The 18,361-nt window shown below is 39.1% G+C and overlaps 3 protein-coding genes across 3 annotated transcripts; 1 reads left to right on the forward strand and 2 right to left on the reverse strand.

The window, feature by feature from the left end:
* Nucleotides 1-142: 142 nt before the first annotated feature.
* On the reverse strand, nucleotides 143-11,157 carry Sdha (succinate dehydrogenase, subunit A (flavoprotein)). The gene is made up of 9 exons (XM_071776664.1): nucleotides 10,922-11,157; nucleotides 6,849-7,275; nucleotides 4,237-4,635; nucleotides 3,797-3,965; nucleotides 3,546-3,712; nucleotides 2,823-3,049; nucleotides 2,553-2,697; nucleotides 2,146-2,450; nucleotides 143-1,922 (listed from the first exon to the last, which is right to left on the reverse strand). The coding sequence occupies exons 1-9, from the start codon at nucleotides 10,985-10,987 to the stop codon at nucleotides 1,836-1,838; spliced, it is 1,992 nt and encodes a 663-aa protein (XP_071632765.1). The 5' UTR covers nucleotides 10,988-11,157; the 3' UTR covers nucleotides 143-1,835.
* LOC139812109 (uncharacterized) lies at nucleotides 4,644-6,829 on the forward strand. The gene is made up of 4 exons (XM_071776732.1): nucleotides 4,644-5,348; nucleotides 5,573-5,717; nucleotides 5,785-6,000; nucleotides 6,291-6,829. Exons 1-4 carry the CDS (start codon nucleotides 5,197-5,199, stop codon nucleotides 6,411-6,413), a joined length of 636 nt encoding a protein of 211 aa, XP_071632833.1. The 5' UTR covers nucleotides 4,644-5,196; the 3' UTR covers nucleotides 6,414-6,829.
* Nucleotides 11,154-18,246, reverse strand: LOC139812063 (succinate dehydrogenase [ubiquinone] flavoprotein subunit, mitochondrial). Its single transcript, XM_071776695.1, has 11 exons — nucleotides 18,148-18,246; nucleotides 17,518-17,827; nucleotides 16,949-17,235; nucleotides 16,582-16,720; nucleotides 16,320-16,488; nucleotides 15,709-15,904; nucleotides 14,980-15,177; nucleotides 14,320-14,514; nucleotides 13,481-13,624; nucleotides 13,172-13,282; nucleotides 11,154-12,808 (listed from the first exon to the last, which is right to left on the reverse strand). Exons 2-11 carry the CDS (start codon nucleotides 17,618-17,620, stop codon nucleotides 12,722-12,724), a joined length of 1,629 nt encoding a protein of 542 aa, XP_071632796.1. The 5' UTR covers nucleotides 17,621-17,827; nucleotides 18,148-18,246; the 3' UTR covers nucleotides 11,154-12,721.
* Between the last annotated feature and the right edge of the window lie 115 nt (nucleotides 18,247-18,361).

Below are 18,361 nucleotides of genomic sequence, written 5' to 3' on the forward strand. Positions count from 1 at the left end.
GTCTCTCTCATGGCAGTATAATCCTACTTAATTCAAAGCAGTCTCACAAGATTATTTTGTAATCCAGTATTATCTCAAACTACATTATTGTTTATGAAAAATAAATAATCCACTGCTTAATAAATGATTTAGTTTCGCTAGGTAAAAGGTGTATCAACGCTTTATTGACAATTTTCGCGATTTATGTACATTTGCCACTATGCCAAGTAACACGCTCACACGATCTTTTTTTTTACAAATCGAGACTATAACAGTATTTTGTATCTCTGTGCCGCGTATTTTACGTAAATCATGTTTTTACGAAGTACATAATATCAGTACAACGCTGGAAGACAACATAAAAGCAGTTTCAATCAATAAAATGGAAATATGTGATTATTTATAAATAATTTTTATATTTGTTATTTTATTTCCTATCGTCTTTTTTTATATTTATCTAATATTTATTACGAAACTTGAGAAAACATTAAAATAACTTTTATTTTTATAAATTATTTTAAAAATAAAATTCTCACTGAAAAAAAGAATAAATTAGTAAATAATAATATAGTAATAAATAAACGGTTGTTATAGTTCCATAATATATTCTAGAAAAAAATTAACATTAAAATACCGCTTCTGTGTTGTCTTTTAGGATATATTTAAGTATACAGCCGCAACGAAAAAAATATATACGAGAAAAAGCATATTGTCAAATAACTTTTTTAAATATTACGTGCTCGTAATCGCATTTGCATATAAATAACGCCTACATTGCAGATATTCCAATTATTCGATCACTTTTCAAACAAAAACACAAGAGCTTATACGGAGCAATAGCATTTCATTTTTTACTGTCAATTGATTCTTCACAAGAGCATCTATCGCGAAAAGGAGCACTTAAATAAATCAAACAATTCTTGTACATACATCTCCATAATGACAAAAATACGTAAAAATAAACATCAAATCGATATCGAGAATGATAATCGTATTGGAGTACAGAGGTACAGCATCAAAGTACCATTACGTGCAACAATAACTTAAAATATCAACGCTCTATTTATAAACAAAAATTACAAAAGTTTATCATAATTTCCAATAAACACTCAGAAAGTGTAAGGAGGTAAATAATTATTTTAAGAAACAGAGCTTATTAAGATCTCCTGTCAGCGGAGTTTTTAATAAGTTCTTATCAAAGGTTTGCAAAAATCTTACTACACATAAATTTGTAATTCAAGCGAAATGACGTTCGCGATCGAGTTCGTTGGTATTCGTTGATGGTCTGCTATCATTACACACGAGAGTACGTTGTACTGGGATCGGAGCGCAATAAGAACGTGTCGTAACTGGATACGTTGTACTATATTACGGGAGAGAAAACGTATTTCCTGAAAAGGTCCGTGTTTTATATGCAGACCTCCTTCTGTTACCGCGAATTGTTCTAGTTTCGACTATTACTTGTTGAACTGAGTACCGATTTCGCTGAGCGAGATCGCGCGTACTCCCTCACGTAGACGAGAGGACAATAATCTCAGCATCGGCATCCTACAAAGACCATTACTCCTGCTCGTGCGACTCACGGCGCAAGCGAGTGACAAGAATCAACTTTGGTGCACGATGAAGTTGGTGAGTGTATGTATATGTGTGAAATAAATTAATTAACAGGTTTGTTGCGCAATAGTAATTTTAGCACTAGAATCGTCACGGCGACGATTTCTTTGCGCTAAAACCTCGGTCTAAATAATGCTCAATATTAAGCTGCGATCGAGAATTGCGCTGAGACCGAAATTCGGTGGCGATTGATGAGAGTCCTAGAGCGATGGATTTTAATATTGTCCATTTATAGAATTAATCTAGTAGGAACGAATCGCTGGCGGAACTGTCGCGCATTCCTGTTGATCGAGCGTAACGTCGATCACCGGTCTAAAGTCCAGAGACACCTTAAATAAATAAAATAAGATTAGAAGTTGTGAAATAGAGAGGTTATCGAATGGAAATATTAAAACGAAAAACAGTAATAAAAACCTACTAATTAATGTGAATATCGAGCGTAAGTACAAATTGAGAAAATTAAGAAAACGGGAGAAACGTTATTTATAAACACAGTAATTTTTAGATATCAATATCTCGATCTGCTGTCTATAAATGACGAATAAAAAATACCTCTCCTGTTCTCGGATTGATCTTCGACAGCGTGTGTTTCCTCCAATGTTGATCGAAGGGTTTCGGTTGTTGATTTTCAATTGGTTTACTGTAATCGTATTCATCGATTCTCTGTTTATAATCCTCGCGAGCGTGCGCGCCACGACTCTCCTTCCTGTTCTCCGCTCCAAAGATGGTCTGCATCGCGTTGACCATGAGATTTTGCAGCTCAAGCGTCTCTACCAAATCGGAATTCCATATTAAAGATTTGTCAGCGACCTTTAGCTCGCCCAGTTTCTTGTAGAGATCGGTCATCTTCCGACAGCCTATGAAAAAAGTACATAATGTTTTCAATGCTGTTACACAACATTCATAAATTCTGCCGTGCAATTGTGTGCGAAGAAAACGTCAATGGTCTTTTTTTTCACCTTCTTTCAAGGTTTCGGCTTCTCTGAAGACCGCCGCATGCGTCTGCATGGTCTTCTGCATGGTCAGCCTCAATTCCGCGGTAGAGATGGAACCGTTAGCGTGTCTTACCCAGTCTAAATTAGCTACCGTCTCTTCGCCGGCGTTCTAAAACACACAAACAAGACACAACACATTATGTATCATTTATCTTGCAATAAAAATTAAATGTAGTTTACACACATACCTATAACATTAATAGAAAGTTTATATTTGAAATAGTAGAAACTTACAGGTTTTAGGGGTCCAATCGCCTCACCAGGCTTATTCTCTTGGGCAATAGTCTTAGCGCAAGCACGCCCGAATACGACTAAATCCAATAGAGAGTTGGCACCCAATCGATTAGCGCCGTGAACAGATGCGCAAGCTGCCTCGCCGCATGCATATAAGCCGGGTACTACTTTGTCTTGATTGTTCTCCTTGGTTAACACTTGACCTTTATAATTCGTCGGCACACCTCCTGTAAATATAATGTTATTAGGCTAATCTTTTCCGTAGAATCACGGAAATTGCTGTGAACAAAACAGTTTGTGATGAATTTTATTAAAAAATTACTCTGTGTCACGTTTGATAAATTATTCAGAATATTTTCCTACTATAAAGAAACTCAACCGTGATGACTCCGATGGCGTCATCACTAGGAATGTCAGGGCTTTCGACTGAAATCATCAGGATATTAAGTGAAAGAAAAAACTCATCGCGTGACAGCTATTTTAGAGTTCCACTTTCATTGCAAAAGCGAAATAAAATTCATTTCTTTATTGACATATTGATTGCTACGCGCGTATAATCTGCGCCAAATAATATTTCTCAACGATGCTTTAATAAAAAATATTAATTGTAACATCCGCATTCCGCAATTAAGTATACTCTTTATTATAGTCCAAGGGTCGTCATTAAAATCAATCATTAGAAATATTGATAGTCTCTCAAAATACTTTAGTATACTTACGTACCCATATTATAATGAACAGTGGGTAAGACGGGGATGGGTTCCCGGGTCACGTCGACGCCAGCGAATATCATCGCCGTTTCCGAAATTCCTGGCAACCGAGCGGCTAGCTGTTCAGGCGGCAGATGGTGTAGCTGCAGGTAAATATGATCTTTCTCTGGTCCAACGCCTCTAAGCGGAGAAAAAGAACTATATTTACCACGAATATTTCCGAACACGCGACAAAAGACGCGCCTTCATCGGCCAATGACTTACCTGCCCTCTCTAATTTCCATTGTCATGGATCTAGACACCACGTCTCGCGATGCCAGATCCTTCGCTACCGGTGCATAACGCTCCATGAACCTTTCGCCCTCGCTATTTATCAGATAACCACCTTCGCCGCGGCTGCCTTCCGTGATCAGGCATCCGGCGCCGTAGATGCCTGAAATGAATACAATGTGTTTTTGATTTGTGCAAATCAAGAAAGTACATAATATTAATTATCTAATAATTCTAATCGTACTTGAACACTGAAGATTTATTTCATTAAGTATTTAAAAGTTTCAATATTTAATTTCTCAGCAATTAAATGTTACTTGCATTATTGCCAATTTCTAAGAATCATCGAAATACCTCAAATCTATTTATAGACATATCGATGTTACAGCAATGTGTTTCTAAAACGTATTAGGTATTAGGTATTAAATATATACCTGTAGGATGAAATTGCACAAACTCCAGGTCCTGATTGGGCAGATTGGCCCTGGAGACCATGGCGGTACCGTCCCCGGTGCAAGTGTGCGCGGATGTGCAGGAGAAGTAGGCGCGCCCGTAGCCGCCGGTGGCGAGCACCGTGTTCTTGGCGTGGAAGCGATGCAGCGTCCCGTCCTCCAGGCAGAGCGCGATCACGCCGCGGCATTCGCCACCCTCCATCAGCAAGTCGAGGGCGAAATACTCGACGAAGTAATTGCAATCGTAGCTCAGCGACTGACCATAAAGTGTATGCAGCAACGAATGGCCGGTCCGGTCGGCCACGCAACAGCATCGATGAGCCTGGCCGCCCTTACCGAACTTGAGGGACTGACCGCCGAAGGCGCGTTGATAGATCTTGCCTGGTGGAAAGAACAAAAATGGTCCGTAATTAATTTTTATTATCATGATGGATGATATTCTTTGATTTTTATTAATATTATGTGATAACACTGTAGAACATTTTTAAAACTTTTGTCTTAAATCCTTAGAGATTTAAATGTAAAGTAGATAAGGTTTTGTATTAAATATATATTAAAATGTGATAAATTTTGACAAAGATAAATAATTTTAAGATTTATTTATTGTGAATCAGATGGGTTAATTATACGATATACATGATGGATGGAATTCTAAAGCTCCTCTAGGTATCCTTATTCTCTCCGTTCGAAATGAAACAGAGTCTGTGATGACTCGTTTCATTTTAAAAGTCTTATGATAAGCGACAATCTTCAACTGCATGGCAACCGAGCAATGACATTTGTTATTTCCACGATATTTCGAAAAATTCGCGTTTTACTTTCTCGGTTGCGGGGACAAATTCTTGCTTTCTACGATTACTTCTTATCCACGAGTAAGATGTATCGGTGCATACGTAAATAGTGATAGGGCAAATACACCTTTTTCGGGATTATTGGTAAATCATGGAAGACGACAATAGAAGGGAAGAAAATAATGAAGTAACGGCAGGCGTGGAAGAGGCTGGGACCGCAGGGCAACAAGAAAGAGGTTCTGATAATCAGTACCAACAGATAACAAGACCCCCCTCCTCTAGTCGTAAATGTACTCGAGACGAGTGAGTTACATAAACATAACCGATCTATAATTAAGTTAGACGTAATACATGACAGATGAACACACCTCCAGATTGCTGCCCTACATATACATATAAGTTACATCTATTTCCACACATATTTAAAAAAATATGTATCAGATTCGATCAAATTTTTAAAAAATACACACATAATTACTTTTTTATTTTCCATTTATAATAATTGTATGATGAATATATATGCACAGAATAGATTCCAGGCAACACGACAGAAAGCCATCCCGCTCGCGATCAAGATCAAGATCAAGATCAAGATCAAGCAGGCCTCCTCCGCAGAGGAGGCAATGGAGAAGTGCGAATGCCTTTCTCAATTTTATGCAAGACTTTAGGCAGGTAACGAATCGCAAAAATGGCATGGGGATAACATATGCGAGCGTTATGTAAGTGGAACAAATTACAGGAGTATAACAAGCTGAAGGCAAAGGATCTGTTTCGCCTCGGTGGACAAGCGTGGCGACAAATGTCATCCGCGGATAAGATGCCCTATGTGGAAGCGGCCAAGCAACAATCGCAGAACAATAAGAACAATAAGAACGCGCAGCAGAACAAGCCTAACAGCAGCGACTCCTCGAAGAAAGCTGATGGTCAGAAGGACCAGAAAAAGAAAGAACGAGAGGTTCGTTCGAATTAAATAAGCATTCACTAATTTCCTACAAATTTTTCGGAACAGAATTAAAATTCTTTACTGTCTCTATATATTTCCTAAAACTTTGTCATTAAATTATTATATATTCAGTTAATTGCATATCAATAATTCATAAAAAAAGGAAAGTTTAATATATATAGTATGTTTAATATTTATATGTCAAAGAAATGCAAAATTAGAGCTTGGTAGTTTTACTAATTTTATAATTTTTACAATCTATCATTACTCGTATAGATAACACACGGTTGTTTACGTTTCAGGAAAGAAAAGAAAGAAGGCGTTCAAGAAGCAGGGGGGACGATTCCGACGCGGAATCAGATTCCGCAACGTCGGGAACAGGCGCGACTATGACCAGCGACGACGTCTCGGATCTGAGTTCTTAGACGTATATTTATTAATCAAACTAACAGCAACAAGAACGTTTCGGAAATATGTACGCGAAACAATTTACTCCGATTACGTGACACTAGTCCTTGGTATCGTCTTTAAATTTGAATAAAGTCTAAGATGTCACAAAACAGGTTTAGTCTTTTTGGCCTCTTTCTCTGTTTTCTTGCAACTCTCTCCGCTTTTTAAAGTTAAATCGTCATACTTATTTGCAGATCTTTACGCTCGGACTCTATAACCGGCCCTTCTATATCGCAGACTCTGTCATAATTTTATTTCATAAAAAACCTTTTAATCTTTTTAAACTTTCAATTATTTCAATTATCTTTTTATTTTTATTACGTGAATATGTGTTATTTTTTAATATTATATATATGTAAAATATAATTAAAAAATACACTATCTGGTCCATTGTCGCCACTTTCACTCACCGTCGGTGGTGCGGCTGAAGGGCATGCCGCAGTTCTCCAGCTCGATGACGGCCTTTGGCGCTTCACGGGTCATGTAGTGAATGGCATCCTGGTCGCCCAGCCAGTCCGAGCCCTTGACGGTGTCGTACATGTGCCACTGCCAATTATCGTCCTCCATGTTGCCCAGGGCGGCGTTGATGCCACCCTGGGCGGCGACTGTGTGCGACCTCGTCGGGAACAGCTTGGTGACCACCGCGGTCTTGAAGCCCTCGGCCACGAGGCCGTAGGCCGCGCGTAGACCGGCACCGCCGGCTCCCACTACCACCGCGTCATACGTGTGATCCACCAACGGGTACTGCTTGGAGATCTCGTCGGAGATCTTGGCCGTGCGATCTGGCGTGCGGTGAAACCTGCGGTTGCCGAGGAGAAGCGGCAGTCCCAGCTTGTTCTGCGGAAAGGAAGCGAAGCGGAGATACACCAAGGGCAAAAAAGCGAATCGTACCGCAAAAGATTACAATGGAGCGTGTGCTCATTAACTGATTCACTCGCTGGATTATTTAACGTAATAGCTGGCTGTAGGTATTTCCATTGCACATTTTGTAAAATTTTGTAATACAAAATTTAAAGATGTACGTATAATAAAAAATATATATATATTCGGATGTGTAATATAAAATTCGAATTTTATTAGGGTAAATGAAAGAATTCTAAGCAACTAGACGGAATAAGAAAAAATAATACTAATAAAATATATTCGGATGTACAACGTAAAATATAAAATTCGAATTTTATTGGAATAAATCAAAGTATCTAATGTGCAACGATATACCTACCAGACTCTGTTGAATTTGTAGTGTCAAATTATACTCAATTATTTTTAACCATTCCTATATCGCCGCACTGCTCCTACTCAATATTTTAGTTCGTTTAGTTTAGTTAACTAAACCAATCAAGTTAAAATAATATTATTTTGTGTTATAATATAAATTTCGATACACATAAGTTAAAAATAACAAAATGTTATTTAACACAAGGTATTTGTTTAAATTTCATCCTTTAATATTTATTAACGGTGAACGGAAGAGAAAATAATACTAATATACCTATGTTTACAGCTTTCTGCTTTTATAGATTCAACATCACGCGGTCGTTTAGGAAGCTTCAGTTATTTCCTCTAGGATTTTTCAGCAAATTGTTAGGTAAGACGTCACGTGGACACGTTGTTATTTATAATGAGTCGCGAATCTGCGATTGCGTATACGCGAGATCGTATACGTATTCAATTCGACATGTTCTATTTATATGACCATATGGAGACAAGCATCGTCAATATAGACAAAACGTACCCTCATATTTCTTTTCAGATTATACATATTTTACATAATCAAATATAGTTGTACATACAGTATACTTACTGTATAACTAAACAATTTAATGCTATTTGCAGATACGATTTTACGCATTCCACGATCGCGCAAGTATTGCAAGAACATTGCGAAAGACTCGTGACGAAAAATATGAATATTCCTTTTATTTATTCAGGATAAAAAGTGGAAGCATTATGCAGTCAATATAAAAAGATAAGATTGATGAGAACAGCGATTAGATAGTTGTAATACTGAACGCTGATTCGCACTTTACGGAAAGCTGATATAATCTGCACATTTTTATAACGTTTTTACAAAATAATTTAACGAGCGTGTACCTATACAAATAATCGCTTTAAAGTTATGTCTGCGGATAATTAGCGGGTTAATTAGTCGCCGAGAGAGAAACATCGATTGCGCAATGAGTCTCTTTACTTCGTCGTGATCGCGTCGCAAAATAATTAAAAGCGATAAGCGCACCAACGCTCGGGGGACACTTGCAGAAAACGATAATTTTCCGTGGCTTATCGTCAACTTACGATTATTTGTATACTCAAAGATAAGGCGAAAGAAACATTTCCGTTCGATTTTGAGATCGCGCAGCGATATTAATATCGTATACGGTGATCTTTCGGAAAGAGAGATGAATGAATTAATTCAACATCGCTGTACCAAAATGCAAAGCTCTCGACCTGAAATATTCCACGTTGACGAATCTCACCTCGGAAAATATAAAAAAGAAAAATTCGACTCGGCTGATTTGCTTCAATGTCTCATTGCAGTTTCGTTCCGAGTTTAAAAAAAGTATAGCTTCGTTAAAAATTTCACTAAATCTACGTCGACGCGATCAACCGTTAAAGGCCGCGAGATATCGCGGAGGCGCGTCGATTATTAATCATTAAAGTAACGACAGTGTATTTCCAGATGTAAACTTTATTATCTTTTTAATAAAACGCTCTCGGCGCGCGCGTATCTAATTCACTGCCGGGATAAAAATCTTGATAAGAGATCTCGGCGCTGTTTGACAATCGCAAATATCTCGCGCGCGATAAAACTTCACTCTCACGTCCTAATGTGAAGCTTTTCCACAAAAGCTGCATTGAAAATCCAGAAACGAAGACGTGAAAATAAAGCCCGATCGACGCGAAATCTCGCCAGGTGTGCCTCACGTTTATTTCGTATCATTGAAAAATTGTCAAATTTAATCTCGAATTAATTAAAACTTTTACTGTATAGTCAAAGACAGTCTATAATCCGTCTTCTCTATACTGTTAAATATTAAAGAATGAAATTTAAACCGATATCTTGAGTTAAATAACATTTTGTTATTTTCAACACAAAGTAGTAAGGTAAATGTCCCAATGCCGGGACACTTGAGACCTATGTCTGGACACCTTTATCAATTTAATTTTTAAATAAGTATAACGTGAATTAAAATCAAAGATAAAAATATAATACAAGAAAAATATTTTTATCTTTGATTCTTTGATTTTAATTTGCGTTACAACTTATTTAAGAACTAAAATGATAAAATGTCGAGATATAGGTACGGGTCCGGGCATTGGTGGTACATTTACTTTATTATTTTAACTCCATTGGTTTAGTTAAATTAACGACATATCGAGCAGGAGTAGACCTATTAAGAGTAGTGAAAAAATGACTCAAATTAATTATAATTTAACACCACAAATTTAACAATATGTACAGTCGAAGAAAACAATTAATATCGACGGCAAATCGAACGACACGTCCTCCCGTCGAGACTTTACCGAAATAGCCCTTCGCCGCCCTGGCCCTTTCGAAAAACCAGTACCTCGCCGGATATCGATACCTCGTTCTCACCGCCACGGCGCCGCGCGCGCAAGCTAATCGACATCAACGCCGAAACGCCGTAAAAGCGTATCTCGACTCGGGAACTCGGAGTATGCACGCTATCGAGCCATCGAGCAGCGCGCACCGTTAGACGCGAGAGCAAGCGGAGCAGCCCCCGTTTGACCGACGCGGCCGAGCATATGGAAATAGATCGGTTCCGTTCTACCCCACGGTGGAGTCTCTCGGGTGAACGGGCGACGACGGCAGGGGTGTTCCTCTTCGGCGGCTTTTTTTCCCCCCGCCTTCGACAAGCCGAAGGGGGATGCCGCGCGTATTCGGACAACGATCGCGAGCAACGACGAGATTCCGGGCGCGTTTCCGGACGCGCGCGTATTTTATTCGGTCGGTCTCGCGCACACCTTACGTAATTTGATGCGCCGCGTCGCGCGCCTCGCGGCGTGCAGCACCTCATCATCATCCACCGGCGGGACGCGGCGAATAAAAAATTACGTAACGTGGCCCCGCGGGCCTCCGGCGTGGCCCTGACCTACGTCACGAGGGTAACCCGTAACCCCCCTGGCGCGGAGTAACGGAGTCGGCCGACGGATCATTCTTTTTCTTCCTTTAAGATGGCGCGAGGCCGCTATATAGGAACGCGAGGTTCTCTAGGCCCAGGTGTGTCCCTCTCCGCGGCGAGAGACACGTTCCAGTTCCGTCGGGGGGGATTCGAGTGTTTCGAGTTCCGGACCCGCGGGAAAGCCGGACTCTCCCCCCCCCCGCCCCATCCGCTCGCCGACAGTTTCTCTCGGCCGGCCCCGCGCGTTCCCTCGCCGCGGGGTGGAAATCTGTGCGGTAAACGGGGAACGAAGCCTCTGTTGTTCGAATTGTTTCTCGCGAGCTCCCGGAGATTCTCACCAGCGTCGCCGCACCGGGCAGGCTCCTCGGCAGCAACGACGTCGACAGCTTCAGCATCCCGCTCATCTCACACGTCGCCCCTGCTCCCGTACTTGGCTTCCCGTCCGCGATATACGGACCACCCCGACAGACAGACGGACCCGCGCGCGCTCTCGCTAACACGCGACTGAACCCTCACCCGTTTATCGGCTTCGGCTTCGATCAGCTCGGCTCGGCGGCTCGGCACCGACTGTGACGCCGAGCGTCGCCGGAATGCTGCGCGCGCACAGTGCTGCCAACGCGCCTGAAAACGTCCTTCGAACGTGCGTTCCGCGGCCGCATCGCGAATGAGAAATATATATATGTTCGAAGATATGCCAGTTAATTTTGAAAATCGAGAGTCTAGATTAGAGAACGAACAGATCTTGTGTTCTCAATCCTTTCGTTGGTTCTAAGTTCCAACTATACACGCGCAATTATAAAAATGTCACATATATATAGATGTAGAATTAACTCTGAAAATTCATATTTATATAATAAATTTGTTTGTCTCTTGACTGCATATTTTTATAAAAAAAGGGACAACGATCTAGGAAATAAATTTGCATAAATAAAATTTGCTCCTTTGAATTAACTGGAACGAAATAGAAAACCATTGGGCTCCGTTCGATCCGACGATCAATGCCGTTCTAGGCCACCCGGTATAATTCGAATGAGGGGGCGTAACGTAGCGCGTAAAACGTGGACCACTTTTACTGAGAATATAAATTGAGATGTGTACATGTGAAGACTACAATTTCTCCGGCTCTAGAAATTCGCATTCACGATATTGAACTGTATTCTTATCTCATTGTCAACAGCGTAACTTTTATCTACATATATATGTCACGTACTTACATATGCATTAATTACCGCAAAATAAACCTGTTTACATAACACAGTAATTTTCAAATAATGTGCTCGATCGATATTCCATTTTGTATATTTTATTTTATATAAAATATACTGTATACTTTATTTTATGAAATAAAAATCGTAACATTTTAGAAACATTTATAAAATTTGCAACTAGGGTACAGATCATCATATATTTCTTGGATTTGCAGGCATACATACCTAATATGGATATTTAATAGAATATTATAAAGTTAGTGAAAATTTATATATGTCGTCTGTAAAAAGTTTATTGAGAGCATTTATCAACGCAACGGTAATTATATTATCAGCGAAGGTATAGTTAACGCTTTATCTCTTACGAAACTAGGTTGCGGATGTAGTGACGTTGCTGAAACATGTTGAACCATGACCATGCTCGATGTCTCCTCCATATAAAAACAAAAGAAAAGGAGACGATTATAAAGTTTCATCAACATATTCTTGCATAATTTCTCTATCACAGCCTCAGCTCCGGCAAACAAAGTTCGAAGGAACGTTTTACTCAAATTGCTTTTAAGAAATGCGACTTTTTTGATTCGCTTTCTTCGTTACAAATTAAATTGACATGGGCATTAATTATTTTTGCCAGTAAACTACTACTGTAAATCGACGCGTGTCGCGTGCGAGGCAATTTATGCAAGGTATCCGAGATGAAGTAATATTTAAAAGTAATATATTTAAGGAAGAAATGTTTTTCGACGATTTTCTCGTTGCATATTCCTCGACTTCTGATGGTAAGGATCTACTTTATACGTATTTCGTATGCCTGGCTTCCAATATGCGGGATTAGCGAGATAACGCGACAGCCGACTTAGATTCATAATCGCATCGCGTTTCCATTACGTTTCCAATTATCCGGCTGCTGGCGATTACTCATTTCTTGGGTCAATATGCGCGAATTGCAGGGGGCACGTGCTGGGCTTCGGTTTCGTCTAGAGTAGTGTCGATAACGGGCCGATAAGAAATGTAAATCTGTAAACAGAGCGCGCCGTTAAAAATCGTACTAATCAGTAATAAATCATTGAATTAGAAATATTTCTAATAAAATGCAATGAATGCAATGAATCAAATGTGTATTTGATGCAAATCGAGAGACACATAGTCAGCTTTTTTATAAATAAATATTGCTCGTGTAATATTTATTAGTTTTTTTTTACATGAGCAGGATTTATTAGTAATATATTTCAATATCTTCTGTAATAAAGCGTAAAAACTTTTTTGTATTTACTTTAATTTGTAATCTCCGAGTGGTTCGATTTTGTTTTACCGATGATACTCCAACTTCCTCGGAGAGGAATTTAATTTAATTATTTTTTTTTTAGCATTTTAACTAACCGTTCCATCATCCTGAGCCCAAGTAAGCGTATGTTTACGCCAGTGTTCCGTGTAAGGTCGTTTCTTCTGTCCCTCGAGCGGTTTTGTATAGTCATATTCATCAACTCTGTCCTAGAAATGAAATAAGCATTCACGAGTTTCTCTCTCTCTCTCTCTCTTTCTTTCGAAGATTGTGTTTACAATTTCGAAAAATTGCAGCCGGCAGCATTACTTATTTGCATTAAATTACTTGCTTGCATCTGTACAAATTTGAGATATTCTAATTTTTTTTCCATTAATGTAATTCATCTATTTGAAACTCTACTTGACCTTATAGTCTTCCCTGGCGTGCGCGCCTCTCGACTCCTTTCGATTTTCGGCCGCGTATACGATGTGCATGCAGACGAGCATCATGTTTTGCAGCTCCAAGGCCTCGACGAGTTCGGTGTTCCAAATGAGGGACTGATCTTGCACCTAAAAAAAAAAACATTCCAAAGAGATCTACACATGTGCGTCTGGATAAAGTGGGTCTAGATAAAGCGTCTCGCATATGTGTATCATCGTCTTATGCAACGACACGTCATTACGCCGCCGACCGCGATGTATAGCGGTACAATTATTCGTGCAATCATATATAATCGGGCTATCGTTAGTTCCGGACTATAATTATGGAATGCCCGTATAAATTCGTGAATCTGGGATTTATATAGAATAAAAAAAAGTAGAGTGTATTTCGTATAGTATTATAGTCACTTATTCGAATTTAAAATAAAAAACAAAGTGTGTTTTCGTATAATACAAGCCCCTATAATATAAGCCTACTGTCTATGTAACATAGTCTTAATATATTCTCATTTATATATATTATATAGTTTCGTCATTATTCCTTGAAAGATATTGGGCAAATTGTATTTACATATGCATCTCGTTTATATGTTTTATATATAAGCTTCTAAATATATTCTTTCTAAATAATTTTATCATTAAGATAAATGAGTCGCGGTGATTAGCTTACGCATAAGCCTGGATATAGTTTCGTCATTATTCCTTGAAATATATTGGGCAAATTGTATTTACATATGCATCTCGTTTATATGTTTTAAGCTTCTAAATATATTCTTTCTAAATAATTTTATCATTAAGATAATGAGGCGCGGTGATTAGCTTACGCATAAGTCTGGCAGATCGCAGGTGTAGAGACGGGACATCTCCCTGCACGCGCGCTGCAAAATATCGCAGGTCCTTAGTACCCCGCAGTATTTCTGCATCGTATGTCTCATCTCGTCGCGCAGCTCGGCAACGGGAACGCAGCCTTTCGCATAACGGGTCGCGTCGAAGCGACAAATCGACTGCTCGCCGATGTCCTGCATCCAAATCACCATTTTTGATCACACGCATCTGTATGCTAATTCGTAACTCGTAAAAGGCGGACCTTCCTCGACCTGGACACGCAAATTCTCGTTCCACGGCTTTAATATACAGTTTTAAGCAAAGATTTATCCGTCAAAAAAAAAAAAGATAAAAAATATATAAAGAATAATAAATAAAAAATAAGGTAAAAATAAATTTATAAATATGTATTAAAAATTTATAAAGCAATTGCCAAAATATAATTGTTTAACTATAGCAAAGAGACTCTTTGCCGAATAATCTTAAAACATATTGTCGCGAAATAATCTAAAATATAATATCATATAGTTATGAGGATAGTAATTTGCGACACTGACGATATTGCGTTTTATTAAATTCGTGACCACACAAAAAGTTGCTTTTCGGAAAGATAGGGAAGAGAGGCGTGTCCGAAATGTCCCATAATTTTTTTCTCTTACTGATGACAGATCCTCGTGACGTTCGCCAGGCCTGGCGATACAGTCGATCTGGTCGGCGATTGCTTTGCCGAAGACGACAATTTCCAGGAGGCTGTTAGCACCCAGGCGATTAGCACCGTGAACGGACGCACACGCGGTCTCGCCGGCTGCCCAGAGGCCTTCGATCGGTCTGTCCTCCTCGTTTTCCCTCGTTAATACCTGACAAGGTGTCATTTATGTCGAAAATACAATTACGTCAAATAACCGCATCGTAAACGCCGGTAACCGCCAATAATCTCTAGTTGTTATCTGTGTAAACGTATTTACTTGGCCTATATATACAAATAATTGAGTACACACGTTTACTTTTGTCAATAAAACAATTCATGTCTATTTCTATAAATGTAGATTGACTATAATTTTGGTTCAACTTACTTTTTATCTTTTTCTAACTCTTAGAACTATAGAGAAAGATAAAAAGTAAAAGTCAAATCTTTTTTAAAGAGATTAAAGTTAATCTGTTTTATTAGAAATAGACATAAGTGTATTAGCGATAGTAATACGATTAACTAATATTAACACGCTTGTTTGATGAATAATGTTACATGTAATATCTAAAATAGTACAGCGATCGAAAATAAATATAAAATAACGACCGAAACGGTGGACTAGGCTGGCAATTTTTACATCGGTTAGTTAAAAGTAATTATAACAATCGTCCTACTAAGAAAATATAATTATATTTCTCACTTGGGCACGCCAATTTGTAGGCACGCCACCCATGTTATAATGCACCGTGGGAATCACGGGGATCGGTTCCTTCGTCACGTCCACGCCGGCGAACACCCAGGCGAGGTGCGAAATTCCGGGCAACCTCTCGTGTATCAGCTCGGCCGGCAGATGATGCAACTGCAAATAAATGTGATCCTTCCTCTCCCCGACGCCCCTGCGAGAAATAGCGCGAGGCAATGTCATTTTCCAGCGAAAAAACGCTTCCATATGAATCGCACGTGTTCTTACGCAACTAATTCAGCGTAATTAACAGTGTATTCCTACTTCCAGGAAGTTAAGATGACGAAGTCTATTACTTCTTGCCCGTTTGCTTAAATATTTAAGTATCTATTGGCATAGAAATTATTTAAGTCTAAATAAAAGATTTGCGACAGTAAAGTCCACAGCTACCACAAAGTTGAAGTAAATTTTCTTTCATCTATCAATCCTACTGCCTTTATACAGAATGTTCTAAGCATCTCCGCGAGTTCTCCATCCTTTCTCTCATATTTAAACACGTTAATTCGTTTGGTCTTTCAGCGGAAGGGGAAAAGAACGAGAATTATAGAATACGAAGGATCGCAGCAAACCTTCCGTCCAGTATTTCGGCGGTCACAGCTCTCGACACAACGTCGCGAGAGGCTAGATCCTTGGCCACCGGCGCGTACTTTTCCATGAAGAATTCTCCCGCGGAGTTGACGAGTTTGCCGCCTTCTCCCCGGCTGCCCTCGGTTATGAGTATACCGCTGCCGTAAATGCCTGCAGCGCGAGAAAGATCAGTCGATCAATTAAGAGGAACCGGATAAGGCGAACGGAGTCGTCGGCGGGGTGTGTAAGCCGATCTGAAAATACCGGTCGGGTGAAACTGAACGAACTCCATGTCCTGCAACGGCAATCCCGCTCGACACGCGATCGCCATGCCGTCGCCGGTGCAGGCGTGCGCCGCGGTACAGGAGAAGTAACATCTTCCAGCACCACCCGTTGCTATCACCTGCGAGATTTATATTGTTAATTAATAAATTTATTTGTATCAATACACATGGTCAAATATAATACGGTATAATTGTAGTATAATTAAGCTGCGCCGATGAACAAAAAAGTAAATTATAATTATATTGTATTAAATATACTGTGTACGTGTTAATAAATAATTGATGCGTTATCTTTTCTGTAAATAAAATAAAAAATATAACATTGATCTTGCAGCCTTTTATCTTACTGTATGATGAGCCCTGAATCGATGCAGAAGTCCAGTCTCCAATTCCCAGGCCAGAATACCTTTGCAGCATCGGCCGTGCATGAGCAAGTCCAGGGCGAAATACTCGATAAAATAATGCACGTCGTAGCGAAGACTCTGACCGTAGAGGGTGTGAAGCAGCGCGTGGCCGGTTCGGTCGGCGACGGCGCAGGTTCGCTTAGCCTGTCCGCCTTTGCCAAATTCCAACGACTGGCCGCCAAAAGCACGCTGGTAGATCCTACCGTCTTCCGTCCGACTAAATGGACAGCCTACAATTATGCATTAACATTGTTAACTCCAAATCATATATACATGTATAAGTTAATACATATTTTGTATTAAACAAAAATATTAAAAAACCACTGTACTAAATAAAAATACTAAGAAACACATAATTTATATATATTATATATAAATATTATAAATTGGTAAGATATGCATACTTTATAGATAATTAAATTCATTATTAATATTAATAATATATGCATATATTAATATGTATTGCATATAGTTTCTGAAGATAATTATATTTGTGATTTATTGGGTTTTACCGTAATTTTCGAGCTCGTAGACCACTCGAGACGCTTCCCTCGTGAGCAGATGTATAGCATCCTGATCGCCCAGCCAGTCGGATCCCTTCACTGTATCATACATGTGGTACAGCCAATTGTCTTTCTTCTCGTCGGCGATAGCAGCGTTTATGCCACCTTGGGCAGCGACGGTATGTGACCTAGTTGGGAAGAGTTTTGATACCACTGCCACACGGTATCCCTTTTTACCGAGGCCAAAGGCCGCTCTTAATCCTGCGCCTCCCGCTCCTACTATTACCACGTCATAGCAGTGGTCTATCAAAGGATAGTTCTGCAAATCAGTAGCGTGAATAATTGAGCAATTGATAACCCATTATTAAAAGGCTTTAAAAGATTGAATGCGTTAAGAAAATATTTTAATTAAAATTAAAAAAAAAAGAGATATAAGATTGATATTCGCGTTTTCAAAGATAAATATTTATATTTTAAAAGGGTACAAATAAAAATAAAGTTATTTATATGAAAATGATTTATAATCATGTTAGGAAATAAAAGAGGAGAGAGTGATGGTCTAGCTTTTCTTTTATATGGAGCATTTAATTATCCATGAGAAGATTTTAATTAAATATAATTTTAATAAAATATACTTACACTGCCGCTATCGTCCACGCCGCACTTTGCCTTTTCCGCTGGGCTAACATTTACATGAAAGCTTCGCGAATTTCTGATTGTCGCGCGAGACTGTCTCACGAATTTCTAGGAAAAAAAATTACTGTTTACTCTTCAAATTAAAAATAAGGTGCATTTTGTATTAATGTAATAAAGTCCTACAAGTATTCCACGTGTTTGTATTAGTTGACTGACC

The sequence above is a fragment of the Temnothorax longispinosus genome, chromosome 1 (genome assembly GCF_030848805.1).
Source record: "Temnothorax longispinosus isolate EJ_2023e chromosome 1, Tlon_JGU_v1, whole genome shotgun sequence".
NCBI classification, from domain to species: domain Eukaryota; kingdom Metazoa; phylum Arthropoda; class Insecta; order Hymenoptera; family Formicidae; genus Temnothorax; species Temnothorax longispinosus.